General features: G+C 32.1%; 1 protein-coding gene and 1 non-coding gene across 2 annotated transcripts; both read left to right on the top strand.

Moving 5' to 3' along the window:
- The first annotated feature begins 2,804 nt into the window (after positions 1 to 2,804).
- Positions 2,805 to 2,877, top strand: Trnav-cac. Its single transcript has one exon. It is a non-coding gene; the product is annotated as a tRNA-Val (tRNA).
- Positions 2,878 to 4,574: 1,697 nt separating this feature from the next.
- On the top strand, positions 4,575 to 6,577 carry LOC106714046 (pyrokinin-1 receptor-like). The gene is made up of 4 exons (XM_045678619.1): positions 4,575 to 5,316; positions 5,672 to 5,769; positions 6,403 to 6,510; positions 6,569 to 6,577. The coding sequence occupies exons 1-4, from the start codon at positions 4,575 to 4,577 to the stop codon at positions 6,575 to 6,577; spliced, it is 957 nt and encodes a 318-aa protein (XP_045534575.1).
- The last annotated feature ends 11,964 nt before the right edge of the window (positions 6,578 to 18,541 follow it).

Genomic DNA, 18,541 nt, shown 5'->3' with positions numbered 1-18,541 from the left:
AAGCCCTTTCTAAGACAAACTCTTGGTTTGACGTCGCGGGCAATAAAAGTTGTTATCTTTAATTGGTTGCTATCCTGTTTATTCTGTATATTGCAAGTTTTTAACGTGTTTTTGTTCAAACGTGACAAAGGTATTTACTGTCTCTTTCAACTCACTGATAAAACGCTGATAATTATGAGTATTGATCTTTTTATATTTTTTGCTCTTCCTATGTCAGTTATATTGGTTGTTTACATTTTGATTGCTATTAAATTAAAACACTCGAATGGGAAACTTATGACCAGTTCTAATGCACAAAGGAACAGGAATAAAGCTGTCGCAATGCTGGGTTAGTCTGTTTGATATGTTATTTAATTGCGGACATTTTTAGAATGGTAATTTGTATACCATGTTGATTATTTATGACTTATTACAAATACGGTTAGCAATCGAACTAGAATAGATATAATAAAAACTACCATCTATTTGCGATATAAATTTTTGTATGTATACCAATTTATTTTGTTTTATTTTTAGTAACTTATCGTATCGTTAATTATTTTACAGCGTCGGTAGCGGCTTTGTTCTTTATCTGTTGGTTCCCATTCTCCATTCTACAACTAATGATGATCATACCACGCTTCAGATTAGATAATTATTTCAAAGTAAGTACCTGTTTTTATGAACCACACCGTCTTTTATTTAAAGCTGTTTTTTATTTACAGTAAGTATATTGTGTTTCAGGTGTCGCAAGTGTTTGGATATTTGAGCTTAGTCAACACTTATTTGTCAACTGCGGCCAATCCAATTCTTTATGGGCTTATGTCGCGCAAATTTCGGCAGGCGTTTAAAGTAATAATTTTTTTGAAAATCTTTGTTTACGTCAGTAAGAGGTGTAATAATTAATATAGCCTGTGTCACCCGGGCATAGTGTAGCTTCACAATATTGAAAGAACTTTTCAAATCGCTTCATTATTTCGAATGCAAAAAAAACAATTAAATTTTTCCTCTTTATAAAATTACTATAGAAATTTTATAACATTTTTGGGTACTTTCTTTGTATCGGAAGCAGTTTATAAATTTTACTTTTTATTTTCAGAATTTGCTTGTTAGGAAGATGTCATTGGCTATAGAGTGCACAAATTTTGTACCGAATCAAAAGACCATCGTCAACGCCAAAGAAGTACGGAAAAATTAAAATCAACGGAAAAATAATAATAATTCTAAATAGCATTATGAAAACTCTCCTATTATTCAAATATGTTTTCTCTAATAAATACAATTTCTGGTCACATTTTCGTATAAGTAATTTTAAGGTTTAATAAAAGTCAAATTTTCTAACCCAATAAAATAGCTCAAGGGCTCATTTAAATCTCTAATTTTCTTCAATCTTAACATCTTAACTCGAAATATTCTACGTCTGATTGCTATAAGTAGTATGAAAAAATTGTTATTTTATTCAACAAGGTAGTTTACGGTTCTCTTTACATACCTAGTTCGAATTTATAACATTATTTCTAAAATAAAAATTCTATAGTCGAAGAAGTGAAGTACAACGGCGTTTCAATACATATAAGGTTTCATGATAAGCAGGACATTGTATCTAAGTCACCTTCGATCCTTAATTATATATTTTACCCTCTAGTTCTTTACATGTAAATGTTATAAACTCACAAGTAACTAGTACGAACGTTATTTATTCGAATATAAGAAAATTTCATAAAGCACTTGTGTTTATCTTGTTGAGTTATTATTAATGTAGTTAACTAGATTAATGATAAATCTAAGTGCGCACAAGTTACTTATCAGCGTGGGACTTCGATAAGATGATACAAAACTGTTTTATTCCATCGCAGCACCCATCCTAACGTTGCATAATGTTATTATACGCAATATCATGCGTCAATAAAGATCAAGAAATATGTAATCGTTCATTACAATGGCATGTGTTTCGAGTTTCAACTTAGATCAAGCATTAATCACCATTTAATAAAGCGTACACTTATCAAAATAAACTTCAATGAATCTGAGATTTTCAATTCATTGGATTCTCGACAATAGCTCTAAAACAAAGCACTTCATCAAGGAACACGGAACGCCGAACCGTTTGGATTTCACTTGAAATTTTATTAAAATTGGTTGAAGTTATTGTTCGTTTAAAATAGGTTATAAATTGCAGGTTAAAAGCTGATTTGGTCATCCAGAGCAGTTTTATAAATAACATAGTTTAACGACTATTCTTTATGCGTAAATTTATTTTTCATAAAGATTAAAAATACTATTAAATTCTAGTTTTACCTATATTTCAACATCTTTGATTAGATAAGAAGGAATAGTATCAACTTCTACAACTTTATTTCACAAACCAAATCTCTGAAATCTTCTAGGATCATAAAAAGAGAGGAATCACTTCTTCCTAATCTTTTCTTTGTCTAGCTAAAAAATTGTAGCAAAACATCTGCAACTTATTTCCATACAAGAACAATGTATCTTGTGAATTTGGTTTTATATATAGGCCAGTAAAACCCGTTTTTTCTTAACTGCTATTCTATTTTTTTAACCAACTTTCCTTTCCATGCTTTCGATATTGGAAAACTCCCTTCCAACAGAAAAAAACTTTGGAATAAGGCACTGCACTCATCAGGCGTAAAGCGGAAATACTCCCATTTCATGCTTGTCTTCTGGCTGGTCGTGGCTTTGCACAGTCGAGTGGGATATTGTTGAAGCAGGTAATGGTGATACAGACTCTACTACTCCTAAAGTGAGCGGGAAACCTTACTTTTATGTTATTCAATAACTTGCTAAAATTCCCCGCTCTGCTATAAGTTTCCGTAGTGTAGCGGTTATCACGTGTGCTTCACACGCACAAGGTCCCCGGTTCGACCCCGGGCGGAAACATTACTTTTATGTCATTTAATAACAACGTAACTGGCAACTTAAATAACTTTAACATATTTAAATTTTTTGTTTGTGTTGTCCTCATAGTATGACATTTTGTATTTATTTAAATACATGCTATCAATATAATATATCTCAGAAAAAAAAACTATTTGAATGAGAAGTTTTACAGTTGTATCAAATTGTATACTTTACGAGAAAAATAAATAGTACTTTAGTATTTTGCCTTTTTTTCTTTTTTGTCCTGAACTGTACCGTGTAAACTTTAACGATAGAGTAAAATGGCCACAGTTGAACAATAGGCTATTGTTTGATACAAAAATAAAACTTGTTGAGATTGTAAATATATTTGAAAGGATAAGTAATCCTCATTCCTAAAAAAACTAATACAGTTAATTCATTCCAGCACATACTCGTATGTACATAATCACAAAAAGCTAATCACTATTAGCAAATGAAACAAAAATCAATTAGGAAGATAAAGTGTTTAAAATTTTAACTTAATCCTACTGTTTGCTTACACTAAATACAATTGTAGTGGCTGTATGTAATATAGAAATAAAAATCATATTTGACAAAAGTGACGTATTTGCCTAGCTCATAAAATTCATTTTTTTTTAATTTTTGTCTGCCTATCTGTCTGATTGTCCGCAAATCCGCGTTTTTACTGGGACTGGTCCTAAACTATATATTCTCCGCTGACAAAGTCGCTGGCGACCGCTAGTGTAACATAAATTTATAAAAACTGTACCAAACCCTTAAGTATACGGATGTACTAACGTAATTTCAATTAGGCTAGCTGTCAAGCCGCCCTCTGAATGCCATCAATTTGAGCGCTTGTTTGGCTACACACTTGATTACTTTTATCCTCATGGTGTTCATAAATTCCACAATTTATTTTACCTCAATTCTTATAAAGAAAGTGTTAGTAGATATTCGTTATTTCATAAAAAATTTCTTGTAACCATTCCATATAAGCTTGAAAAGTTTTTGTTGGTTGGAACAGCTAACATATTACTATACTAGTTATACTTACTTACTCCGCTGGCGCAGCGACCCAAAGTTACTAGTTATAGTTCACGATAAAAGTCGAATGGCGCGGCACAAACCCACAACTGCTAGATCGGTAATCGGTACTCTTAACCATTAGTCTATTGGCGCATTAACTGACACCATTTAAAAATCATCAAAGTAAATTTATTTTTAAAATGATTATATATTAAAAATTATTAATTTTATTTAATCTTTACATTGTTATGGTATATTAAAACTCGACAATTAAAAGTGTTTTCCCAACTACAACCAAATTATATTATAACTTTAAGTATCTATATATATAAAAGAAAGTCCTGTTAGTTACACTATTTATAACTCAAGATCGGTCGAACTGATTTAGCTGAAAATTGATGGGGTTAGAGATGAACTTAGAACTAGGAGATGGACATAGGAACTTTTTTATCTTGAGTGCATTTTTTATATTCCGCGCGGACGGAGTCGCGGGTAAAAGCTAGTTATTTGATAAAACAATTCTTTAATTCAATATAATATCGTTAACTTAATATGATTTTGAACATCCTGTACACTTCGTAATAGAAAAAAATACATCGTTGGTCTTCCCCGATCGCCACCGGGTGTAATGTGTGATACGTCCTTCATTAAATTTACTTCAGTTTGCAAATCACTCTGAGCCTGTTAAAATGGTGTTCCTAAATAGTACGAGTAATAATGATACGTTCTTTTTGTACCCGAATATGAAGCAAATTGATGATATTTGCGTTACCGACGATCTCAAGTACAAGATACTTTTGAGCGGCTTCTTAACGATTGTCCTAATTTTAAGTTTAGTTGGAAATATAAGTACGTGCGCAGTTATCATTCGAAATCGTTCCATGAGGACCCCCACTAATTGTTATTTATTCAATTTAGCTGTAACAGATTTATTAACTGCTGTATGTATTCCTGTTGAAATCTACATAATCTGGACGCCAGATTATTTTCCGATCGGGGAAATCGGATGCCGAATACATTACGTTATTTGGGATTGCCTCAGTAACTGCAGTGTCCTTACCATTTTTGCTTTCACTGTTGAAAGATATATTGTCATTGTAAAGCCTTTTCTCCGACAATCCCTTGTTATGACTTCACGTGTTATAAAGATAGTTATATTCAATTGGTTGTTGTCGTGTTTGTTCTGTGTGCTGCAAGTCTTTAACGTGTTCCTGTATGAACGTGATAAAGGCATTTACTGCCTCTTTCAACTTACCGAGAAAGTTCTGATTGTAATGAGTATCGACCTTTTTATATTTTTCGCTTTTCCTATGACTGTTATATTTGTAATTTATATATTCATCGCCTTGAAATTGAAACGTACGAATGAGAATTTAAAAAGCAGTCCAGCCAATGGTAAAAAGAACAGAGATAAAGCAGTCACCATGCTGGGTGAGTACTATTTTTTCTCAAATAGATCTTCGTCTTGATATATTCTTTGTACGTCTTTATTAATCTACATTTACGTAACATTGGTACAATTTTGAGATAAGGGATAAGCAAATTATGAAGAGTTGCACTGATTTATTTCTGGTATGGTTGAAATACGTCCGCATCATCTTACTTAAATAATCTTGTATTCGTTTTTGTCTATCATCGATATCAATAACCGCAGCACCATTATGTGTCTCGGTAAACGAATGTTTAACTCTTCAGCTTCAACTCTTTCTCCTTCAATAAAATGTTTAAATTACATTTGTACTCAATTAATATTTTTTGTTTATTCGTAAACGTATCGTTTCCACAGCTGCTGTCGCCGCTTCTTTCTTTTTCTGTTGGTTCCCGTATTCCGTTTTGCGGCTAATGATGATCATACCGCGACTGCGACAAGATGACTATTACAAAGTAAGTATCTAGTAGGTGAGTATACTGCAACAATAATATTTGTTCAGTATACGAATGGACCGCATCGATCGGTGAAATACCATGACTACACAGAACACAGGCGTGAATTGGAATCACTTCCGAGATTCGTACCACCACATCGTCGTTCGTGACACCAGCACACCACATTAAAAATGTAGTGGCACTAGGAAATGTAAAACCACGTAAAAGTAAGACAGCTGCACCGCCTACCGGGCATCTTTCAACATCATTTAATAGTGCCACAGTTTACAAAAACCATAACAAGCGCGTATATCAGATTCTACCGTACAAAATAACCTTGCTTAACCATACCACTTTATTTTCCTTCCTACTTACTTACAAATGTGCAAAATTTCAAGCTCTGATAATGTAACAAAAAAATTGATGACAGAGTTATAAAGTAAATAAGTTTTCTCTTCTTTATTAACATAAGCATGTCATAAATAAGCTTAACTGACCTGTTGTGTTTGTCTTACTGACACACGAAATAAATTACAGACGACGGCACTCTATAGGCAAAAGACAAAAGGCACTGCCATATGTAATGTGATGACAAAGGTATTCCGCTATTTTTCTACGTTATAAGGAAAACGTTTTTTCCCTCTTTTTCAGGTGTGGCAAGTGTTTGGATATTTGAGCTTGGTCAACAGCTATTTGTCAACCGCCATCAACCCGATTCTTTATAGTCTAATGTCGCGGAGATTTCGACAGGCATTTAAGGTGAGAAAGGGTATATCATTCATTTAAGTATTTGTGTAATTTATTTTCTGTTCTTTAGCAACTGTGAACTAATTGTTAACATGGTTACCTTGTCTCAGTCTTTTTCCTTGTAATACATATGTAGATCACAAAAACAGTTTAAAATATTATGATTAAAAATACATTCGTTTCTTTTTTCAGAATTTATTTAGAAGACGAACACCTGTGGCGTTGAAGAGGATGAGTCATATATCTATGTTACACACCGTCGATAGCAACATTAGACTAAACAATTTACGCCAAAAACATAGTTTTTAAAGACGATTTCTTAATTCGACTTTAACTCCTCTCCATTATTTTTTTATACGTAGAATAACGAAATTATATCTTAGCTATTATACCTATAGAATGCACTTACCAATGCTTTAGTGCATGATAAATTTATGTGACTTTATTAAAAACTAGCTTTTTCCCGGGACTCCGTCCGCGCGGAATAAAAAAAGAAAACGGGGTAAAAATTATCCTATGCCCGTTTCCTGGTTCTAAGCTGACTGCCCACCAATTTTCAGTCAAATCGATTCAGCCGGTCTTGAGTTATAAATGGTGTAACTAACACAACTTTCTTTTATATATATAGATTATTGCATAAGTATTTACACGTTCTTAGTTCGATAAGATAACTGTATCTATGGTTAACCTATAGATAATTGTGTTGAGAAAGTAATGTGTAAGACAAGAGAGATGATCCCCACCTCACAGTGCATATGTAAACACTGTATGGATTTTAATAAACATGAGAAGATCGATTTGAAAAAAAATCAAATGTCACGGGTATTTTCCACTCCGCATCGATATTTTGAACGCATAATATGTACATCTTTATGTATTTGTTTAATAATAATCGAATTGCTTGGTTAATTAGCATTTGACTTTCACCAAAATGCGATGACCTCACGTCTTTGTTATTTTTAGTCAGTGCCCTTGTTTAATTGCGAATCACTGAAATAGTTTGTCCCCTAATAAATATATCCGTAATAAAGGTACCTAACCTTGAAGAGAGATTTGTACCTAAACACTACAATGAGACTAAGTAAGGTCAATAACATCTCTTAAAATCGTACAAGCGTCGTCAATTGCTAGCATAAAATGTATTTATATCATACTAGCTATCGCCCGCGACCTCATCCTCACGGAATTGAAAAAAAACATAATAAGTAACCTATAGGTTTTTCCAGACTATAATCTATATCTGTGCCAAATTTCATCGAGATCCATGTACTCGTTCTGTAGATAAAACATTGTATTAGTATGTATGTTTTCATTTTTTTAGTCTTATTAATTTCAATTGTATGTATAGTGTGTAAGTATGTTCTTTAATACATTAAGTGTATGTGATAGAAATTAGAATTAAGTAAAAGGGACCTTATGCGAAGCACAAGCTAAATAATAAATGGCTGGTATCAGACCGGAATAAATAAATCTCATTAGTGTACTCGTGTATGTAAATAGATTAGGAAAGTCACATGAAGGTATAATAAATATCTAAGTCACATAATCAAATATGTAATTATTGTTTCTAAACTAAGTGAAGATATAAATATTGTAAGTAAAATTAACTATCAATATCACTAGACAATGTACATAAAGGCTAGCACTGCCTTAATTATCCTTTCTTTCTCACTGTGCATTGTTTCATAGTTCTTGAGGATTGCGAACTTTCTTCTTGACCATCTCTCGAAGGGTGTTCCTGCAGTGCGGTTCTCAGCGATAGTATTGTGCATTGTGTATGAATCCTTATAAAATACTAAAATTTGCATGCTACTGCGGTTATGATGAATGCATTGTGTTTTGTTTATATTGTGATGTTTTTTCTTAAAGAAAATTATCGTGTAATCGTCATTATCAATCTGACCTTATCCCTACGGAGGGTCGGCACAGTTTGTACTCCTCTACCATACATCTCCATCTGCTATCATATCTGAATTCACTCTTACAATCTAGCCTATGTCATAATCCATCCATGCTTTCTTCGATTCATTTACCTTATCTAAAGAAAATTATCGTAATATACAATTGTAAATAAATTATCCGTTGATTTTATTATTTTAATGAGAGAAGTGCTATGCGGACTAGTGATGCAGTAAACGGACCTGATATTCCTGCCAAAGTTAGTTTTCTACGCTATCAAGTTACGAAGGGCGAACTTTCTTTGAGCAATAATGCTACAATTACAAGTTAAGTGAAGTTACTTCATTCTACTGTTTTTTTTTCTTTGTGCAGCAATTATTGATATTTAAAATCTGTAAAAATATTTATAATCTAAGGAGCCTGGACAATTATTGTCAGCTGTCCTTTTCCGACTCTCGTCAGGTCAGCGCACCAGGTTTTCGCCAATCTGGAAAACTAAATCACATATTTTTGGTACTGCGAATCGTTGCCAACTAAAACTCAACTTTTCTCCTACAATAACTAGCCTAACTCACTGTTATTAATAACAGACAGCTAGTAAATAATCACTAGCTGTCGCCCGCGACTCCGTCCGCGCGCAGTTAAAAAATGGGGGGGGGGTGTTATGAAAAATAGATGTTGGCCGATTCTCAGACCTACTGAATATGCTCACAAAATTTCATGAGAATCGGTCAAGCCGTATCGGAGGAGTATGGCAACGAAAACTGTGACACGAGAATTTTATATTATGCTTATTATATATTAGATTTAATTTGCTTATTAGTACTTGATATCTGTAAACAATTGCCTGATAGTATTAAAACAATAATATGACATTGTAAACTTAATGAAGTGATCTGATTGAACAGTAATGCAAGTGGAAAGTTTACGGCGAACATTTTATCGTGTTGTCTTAATTAAAATCGATTCAATCTGTATTCAATGCCGCGTGCAAAGCAATTGGAAATAAAGGGGGACTTAGAGATCAATTTGCTCTAAAAACATTGTTTATTCAGATTTCAAATGTATTTAAGGCTATAAATTTTAATTACGATAAATTTTACTTAAGTACACATAATCCAAACAATCTCCGACGCTAGGATACATCAGACTTGAATATAATTTACTGACACAACTGTGAGACTTGACATTTTTTTTTAATTATTGTCTGACTGTTGTCTGTGTGCCGTGCAATCGTTGTTTCGGGTAACCTCTGACACAGTTGGGCTAAATTGGACGACACTTCGACTCGAACTTCGAACTGACGAAGTTGCGGGCGACCGCTAGTTTATTTATAATCATTACATCAGATATTTGTATTGACACATATTGTCATCTCTCATATCATTTTTTTTAAAGAGACAATAATATATGTCGCTGCACTCGAAACTCCAATTTTTAAGTACGTAGTACGTAGTTAACGATAACTTTTGCCGTTACAATTTCGTACGGAATAATATATTGTAGTGAATCCACAGCCACTTCGAAACACTAAAAGAACTGACGGATAACGAAGGACCCCTGAATGAACAATTTCAGCTTTCATGTAACAATTTGATTCTATAGTTCTCTACATGATATATCCGGACATGGCATTCCATTGTGTCGGATGTACGATCAAATTAAGTGACATTCAGTGCGATGAAATTAAATTTTAACACGTAGCAGCTCGGACGCGTGAGCGTGCACGTTGCACGCGTTGCCTATCCGTAACTGATGGATGAAAAATTTGATGTATGAAAAAATGTTTAATCTGATAATGAAGTTTTAAGCATGCACATGTGTATATCAAAATTCTTTTGAATTTGACTAGTAACTATCGGTGGCCCTCGACTTCGTCGGTGCGGAATTTTGGAAAAACGGAACAAAAAGTAGTCTATAATATGCCTGCATGCATAAGCTACCTTCGTTATAAAGTACCGTCAAAATCGGTCCAGCCATTCAGAAGATTGTCCTGAACAAACGCGTACAGAGAGACAAAGATTCTCAAAAGTTGGATTTTCGTTATTAAAAAAGCAATTAGACAATGTATACGACATATGATTTTTTATGTAACATACAGACACACCATTATTATTTTAACACGTATTTATTTTATTTTACACGTTCATAGTTTTACTTATATTAGTAACTAGTATTTACTAACATAACTATGTATTTATATTATTCCTGACATTGGCATAAATGTAGTTTTTAATGCAGGAAAAATCTTTGTTAAACCTGCTTGAATGTACGCAGTAGTTTAAGTTCGCATTTTGTTTAGAAATTTCAAGAATCAGACACTGTAAAGACACTCAGTTAAAGACAAGTAGTGTCACTTTACGGCACTGCATTTTTTACAATGCTGTCCCTTATAAAAAAACACAAACTTTGCGTGTCCAAAATTAAATATATTGTAGTTTGTGTTATCAAAGTCTTAAAATGAAACGATATAAAGAGACGTTTTTTTTATTACTTCACCATAGTAAATGTTACACTCAGATTTTAATGGTACTGCGCACTCAGAGAGACCCTGAGTCATCGCTCACTAAGTTCATTCCTCATTTGTTTTTATTGCTTTTATTCAAATTCTGGTTTATATCTAGCTTATTTTTATACTAGCTTTCGGCCGTCACTTTGTTTGTATTAAAAAAAGGTGAAATACATCTCATATGTTTCTCGAGATTAAGTTGAATATCTGTGTTAAATTTCAATAAGATGTGTTGAACCGTTACGGAATTCTATAGTTAATATGTTAATCAAACGTATCCCACGGGAACAGTACTCATTTCCGGGATTATAGGTAGGTAGGTAGGATTTATTGTTTCAAATAATGTTCTACGTCTTTACCAAATTTTGTCGAGATCCATGCAGCCGCCCTGCAGATAATTTCTAACAAACATCCATCTATCCATCCAAACATTCGCATTTATAACTAAGTTTTGCATAAACCAGTACAGAACGAACTCTCAAATTTACTCAAAAGAGTTTGTGTACAAATAAATTTCTTCAGAAGTGCATATCCAATTTAAAATATTTTAGTAAACAAACTAAGAAACAGTAAGCTTTTAATAAAAGTTAGGAGATTTTAGCTTTAAGTTTCAAAGACTTGAAGCACGTTACTTTGCAAATAGTTCCTAAGCACAAGTGAACAAAATAACAGTTTGTATTTTGCGCATGCAAGAACTAAATTTATTTAATGCTGGAAATGTATTGTGAATTTTATTACACAACTGACTCTTGGATAATGTATTCTTATTTTTTAATTTTAAAATCTCTTTTAAAAAGCAGCCAATAGATGGCGTTGTTTAATCCATTGTAGCCTCAGTCAGGGTTTTGAATTTTTTATTTAAGGTTAGGTTATTACATTTTCAGTTCGTCATTTGATCTACAATTGCCTTACTTAGAGTCATTAAGTGGTAGCATCATAGCTTAGTTTTTAGACGTGTGTCATCTTGAACCAGTTCAAAAGTTGAAGTCACATAGACTTGAACCGTTGAGTTGCAGATCAATAACTAAACTGGTAGCTCATGGCTCATCGCGATGTACTAAAACTATGTTATGTGAGCCGATGATATGCGAGCTGCCTGGTATCTTACAGTTCACAGCTCGAAACGTTATTCATACCTCTGTGCAGGTATCAATTGATCTGAGCTGTGAGCCGGATTACTAATCTACATACATAAGACGCGTAATTAACCGTTTGTAAAACTGTATTGTAAGCAAATATGTAATTAAGTGTTAAAAAACTGAGTAAACCAAAGCACTAACTCTGCTTTTGTCTCGTTAACCATTTGTTAAAATATCTTCATCTCCCTGGCCTTACCCCACTCATGTTGGATCGACGCACAAGGTTTTATTAATCTTAATGGTTTGTTCTTCCGCCTTTTTTAATTAAAAGAAATTATAGTAAAATAAATTCAAAACGTATCTTCAGCTCAGTTAATACTCACGACGCCTTCTAGAGCAGCGATGCAAATTTTGGTATACAAGTAACAATGACTTCACGGAGCAATTACGCGGTACAATTTCCTGAATTTATTCCGATGTTCATTTGGAAATGAAAGCTTGTATACTGTAATAGGCACGAATTATTGTTCACTAGGAATATTGTGATACAATTAGAGAATATTGAAAGTTGTGCTTTGTCTCCTGCTTATTAAAATTTATAGTATCAGTGTAGTGAATATGAAAATATTATTTGTTGTTGCTATTGTTAAGTACTTTTGCATGTCAAGTCTGATTTATATAACGATAAGTACGAAATTCTATTGTCTTTTAACTTGTATTGAAACATTTTTGTTTCTGTTTTTCAAAGAAAACAACTAAGGTTATACTCATAATAAGTTTTATACAAGTAATGTGACAGTGAAATATCACAGTACAAGGATCGTGACAAAGGATCAACCAAATACAATATTTTTAATTCCAATTTGATATGTTGTATGGTACGACATATGTTTTACTAGAAAATTAAAAAAAAAATTCTAAAAATAGAATGTTTTTTGCGTTATATTTCCTAATTATTGTATCGTTCTAATGTAAATAATTCCCAAACGCATTAATACAGAAAACTTTTGATTGGATCGTTTTATTCTCAAACTTATGTAATAAGGAGAGTCAAGACAATGTTTTCTTTCTAACACAATCAATACTAAACAAACATTCGTAAATATTACCGTGAAATTACATCGCGCTACGAAACACACGCATTGCGTATTAAAGAAAAACAAACCGATTTCAAAACAAGATTAATAGAATAGTTATTTCAATTACTTTGAAAAAGAGAGAACTGAGAGACACATAGAGAGAGAATAATTGTACAATTATTGTTACTTCGCAGTTGGTTTCAGCCGAGTTAGATTATTGATATTTATGCGTGAGATATCTTACTATATATTCATACCAATAGGCATTAGCAATTATTATTATATTATTATTATTATATTATAGCTAAAAAGTTCAAAAAACACTTAATAGAGTCACAAATAAATCAATAATTTAGTATGCATGTTTTATATTAATATCATAAAGCGGTTTGTCGTATTTTTTTTTTAACCTCATTATATCCTTTTTATTATTATTTAACAGTAGTACTTGTTTTAATATACTTCAGATATGGTGTTTTAATAGTACCAAATCAATCATGTAATGTTGATTTTTTTTTTTTTTTTTTTTTCATTGTGTGTTCTTGTCATTGAAATGAAATGTTACTAGTTCTTAATGTGTATTTTTCATGTTAGGTTACCTTATTATTATTATTTTTTTTTGTTTTTTTCTTTACCTGTCATTTGCATGTTCTTTTGTATGGTCATTGAAGTGGATGTTATATAATATAATAGACTGAGTTATCCCTCCATGTTATGTAATTATTCTGGTGGATGTAAAGGAGCCAACTGAAAACCAGCGCAGGGACTGCTTCAGGCCGTCTCTGCATACGCTGAGTTGGCCCCTTTTACCACATTTCACTAAATTATTTTCATAAATATGTGGTGTGAATTTTTTTTTCTCTTGTACTTGTGTGGTAATAAACGAGTTTCTTTCTTTCTTTCTTTCTTTCTTTATATACGTATACACAGTCACACGTTTAAGTTCTGAGTCTACCAAAGCTTAAATTATATCTTAAGAGAAACAAGGCAATAAAAATAAATAAACAACTAGAAAATTATAGATTCGTGGAAGACATCTTCCTATCGTATAAAGATTAAATTACTTTAGAACAAAGAAATCTGTAGAGTCGAGAGTTTGATGAAATTAAATAGTGAGCGCGTAACTCGACACCCCGGTGCCCGCTTCTTTGAACTTTATTAATTACAATTTGAGTACTCATTAGAAACTGCTCTGCAGTCTAGATCGATAAAATTATATATTTTTTAAATCTAGAAACTTTTTGAAATCCTTTTGTTTTTCTTTCGTATACTATGAACTGTGTGCTGAAGAATTTAAGAACACTACAAGTATTATTATTAGTAACTTTCAATCTCGTAGTTAGTCATTTTACTCATTCTTCTTAAAAAAACGGTAGTCTTTTAGACATTTAATATGGTCTAGTTTATTTGGTAATTTAAAAGTAGGTCCAATTTTATTTAAGTAATTTTTTTGATGAAATCTTTGCCACTTTTGACCACATCATTAGGTGAAGGATCATTAAAGTAGATCTCGTCATTTGAAAGCATTCAGACGCTTGTTAGAACTAAGTACTCTGCATAAAGTTTCAAACAATGTCTGTGTGTACAATTTATACCTTTTTCGCAAACGATCCGCTTGCTCTGGACACGTTTTCAATTTATTATATTACTTTGTCTAGCTGAGCGGCAATTACTACGGAATGCTTACTATTATAATAAATTCAATACAAGTATAGTTTGTATTTTACAGATTGACTACGACATGGGTGTAAAATGTGGAATAATGTTTAAAATTAACAATTTCATATTAACTTAAAAAACTAAAAAAAAAAAAAAATTCACCTTAATTTTAAATTACTTTCAGATAACGCGGAGTAATATGACAATTATAGTGTTATAGTGATGAACTGTAATTGTTTAATAACAACGTTTTTATAAGTCTCTGTCTTTAATAAATGTTCTCGCGCGTGTTATTTTGACGACATCTAAGCCAAAATAATGACTAACTGTTAACAACTATCCACAATCTATGAGTGAACTGGAACATGATCCAATAATTTAATGGAATAAGTAGCAATATAAAATACTAACATTTGATATTGTCTTATCATTAAAATGTTTGGCACGTATAGTAACATTTTGATATTCTACAAATAATATAGTTTTGCCCTCGGCGCGGGAAACGCACTCTGAATCTGCTGCTAAGTGTAAGTTTACCGTCATCATGTTATAGCTAAATGTAATGGATACACAACATTAGCATATCATAGCGTGTACCAACACATTTACTTACTAAATATTTACATATAAACATTTAGAATACGTTATCTTATATGTGAATGCAAATAGTTTGGGAAACGTTTCAGCCTTTATTATAGGCAATAAAAGCTAATGGTTTTATCTTTTACCATACAAGAGAATGATAATTTGGTCATTTCTAATTAATCAAAGCAATTGATTATCTAAGATATTCATAATAATAATAATAAAGCTTTATTCATTCCTTACAATTTACAAGTTTTACATAGAATACTTATAAAACATTTCATTTTTAGATATAGTACATGTGCAATTGCTAAGCAAAAAATTAATAACAGTGACTAAACATTATGCCAAATATAAAATATGCACTATTAACATTATTATTACAAAAACCCTTTACTTAAGTAATGAATAACATTTTTAAATATAAAGTTTCTAGTTTATTTTTAATTGTAAGGACCGCCTGATGCGGTTAAAGCCTCCTCCAATAGCTAGTTAAGTTAAAATAACTTTTTTTTTTTTTACATTTCTACCATTAAATTAAAACTGTATTGCTAACTGTGTAATTTGTTCCTTAGGTGTATGAAATTCAAGTTATTTATAATCAATCAATCATAATATAATAAGTTGTTTTACTCTTATTTTATTGGAGGGTTACAGTCTACTGCCCCCGCGGTGACAAGCCGTACTGGGGGAGATGGGTATGGAGCGGCGTGCCTGATTGCTAGATTTCTTACTTATTTTTTCTTTACATATAATTAGTGTGACATTTCTGCTGCAAGTTTTGTGTAGAAGAGTATTCTCCATTTTTTTTTATGATTTTATTTTATTTTTCTTCGTCTTGCGTTTATTACTATTATCTACTTGTTCATTAGAATTTTTCTTCACACTTGTTTCTATTTGTTCTGGCGACAGTGCCATATTGCGTTTGTACGTTTGCTTTTTATTTTCTATGTTGTTGTTTAATATGACCAGGCGATCATATTGAATTATTGCTTTATTTCCTTTATCTTTTTCCATTTGTAATTGTTCTTTTAATTGTTTTCTTTTTTCCAGTACTTCTGGCGGAAAATCTTCCTTGATATAATATATAGTGTCCTTTAAATATTTTTTGTTTTTCAACAGATGTATCTTCTTTTCCATGGTTAAAAATGTAATCAATATAGGTCTAGTCTTCCCTGTTCTTTTTCCAAGTCGCTTTACCACTTCCAGATCGTTATTCTCAAATTTGTATTTAGTGTAGGTATTTAATAATCCCACAACTATGTTTTCTAAATGATGGTATCCTTTTTCTTCTTCTGCTACTCCATATAAAATTACGTTTTTCTTTCTATTATATCTATCTTGCCTGTTTAGTTGATTTTGTTGGTTTGTAATTTTATTATCTAGTTCTTGATGTTTGATGTCTAATGCAGCAAATTTTTCGTTTATGTTTTCATTTACCGATTGTATAATATTAATTTTCATGTTTTGAAAATCATTTTTCTGTTCATCCATACGCTTCTGAATATCCTTAAGAATCAATACAAAGTTCTCCATTTTTAAATCTTAATTATTATTTTAACTTACAATGTCCTGATTCTTCAATGTATGAGAGAATATTCAAATGTGTCCATCCCAGAATTGATCCGACGATCAAACCAAATTGGAATGCACTACTGAGTCCACTGGTACATAAACAAAGGTTTATATAAACAAAATTGTTTCTTAAATCAATGCTTACAAAATAATTTTCATATGAAGGTATTTTGGAAAAAACATTTGTTAGTTAATTGTTTAATTTATCTTCCGAGCACGCAAAAATAATATGCACAATGTTTTGAATTTTGTTATTTAACAGTTGTTGTTTCCAATGATCTTCATGTTTAACTTTTGATTGTTGTATGTTACAACAACTTCGTTCTGCATTAAAGTCAGACACTTAAAAACGGATTATGCCGATAATGTTTGTACACTTTACTCCGACAACGATACCACAAGGCATACACTGGTTTTAAAACACTATTATATACTTTGATTACAATTTGACGCAGATTTAATATTTAAACAAGATAAATATACGCAGCGCACATAGGTGGGCACAGTTAATCAAAAAGCTAACTTCGTTAATCGTTAATTCGTTAAATAAAAATTTAACTTCGTTAATCGTTAAAGCGTTTAATTTACGAAAATTTAACGCAAGTTAAAGTTAACAGTTAAAGTTAATTTTTGTTTATATTACGAGTATAAGGTGCAAGCGGGAAATGGCCATACGAATAATCTCCGAATCGTATGGACCGATTTTGTCGAGACTTTCAATAGAACTTAGGCTATTTTTTACTGCGCTTACGAAATCTCGGGCGATCGCTAATCCTATCTATAGTTTAGTTATATAATATACTAAAATATAATTATATACAACAGAGCTGGTGCGGCTTGTGAAGCGGCTGAAAAGGCTAAGGCTAACAAATACAGGGGTCTCGGCTCCGAATATGAATTTGTCCCATTCGGTGTCGAGACCCTTGGTCCGTGGGGTCCTAGCGCTAAAAGTCTTTTTAAGGAAACAGCAAAAAGGTTAATCGACATCACAGGAGACCGAAGAGCTGGCAGCTACCTCGGACAAAGAATTAGTCTAGCCATTCAAAGGGGGAACGCTGCCAGTATCTTCGGAACCTTGCCTAAAGGGACACCTTTTAATGATATATTTTAGTTTTTATGTATTATATTTAATCTAATATTTTAATTTATTGTATACTAGCTTTTACCCGCGACTCCGTCCGCGCGGAATAAAAAAAAAAAGAAAAGAAAACGGGGTAAAAATTATCCTATGTCCTATTCCTGGTTCTAAGCTACCTGCCCACCAATTTTCAGTCAAATCGATTCAGCCGTTCTTGAGTTATAAATGGTGTAACTAACACAACTTTCTTTTATATATATAGATAAATCTTGTTTATTTAGACAATAGGAGCGATGTACTAATGCTTGTACCATAATAATGACATAGCATGCACTAGTTACACACACTTATATACTACACTGACAATGATGGACAATTGACTTTTTCAGTCAATTTTTTTATCGACAATCCGACGTCACGGAATTAGAGAGCTAACTAAATTTAGACAACACAAATTTTCTATTAAACAGTTAAGACATGTGATAATATAAAAAAAACAATCAAAACTTTTGTGCAGTATTTACATTTATCTGTTACTATTTGCTCCCGGATATTCATTTGCTCATACTCCAACAACTGA

This window comes from Papilio machaon, chromosome 7 (assembly GCF_912999745.1).
Source record: "Papilio machaon chromosome 7, ilPapMach1.1, whole genome shotgun sequence".
Lineage (NCBI taxonomy): Eukaryota > Metazoa > Arthropoda > Insecta > Lepidoptera > Papilionidae > Papilio > Papilio machaon.
The sequence above is the reverse complement of the archived record's forward strand: the minus strand, read 5'-3'. Positions and strand labels throughout refer to the sequence as shown.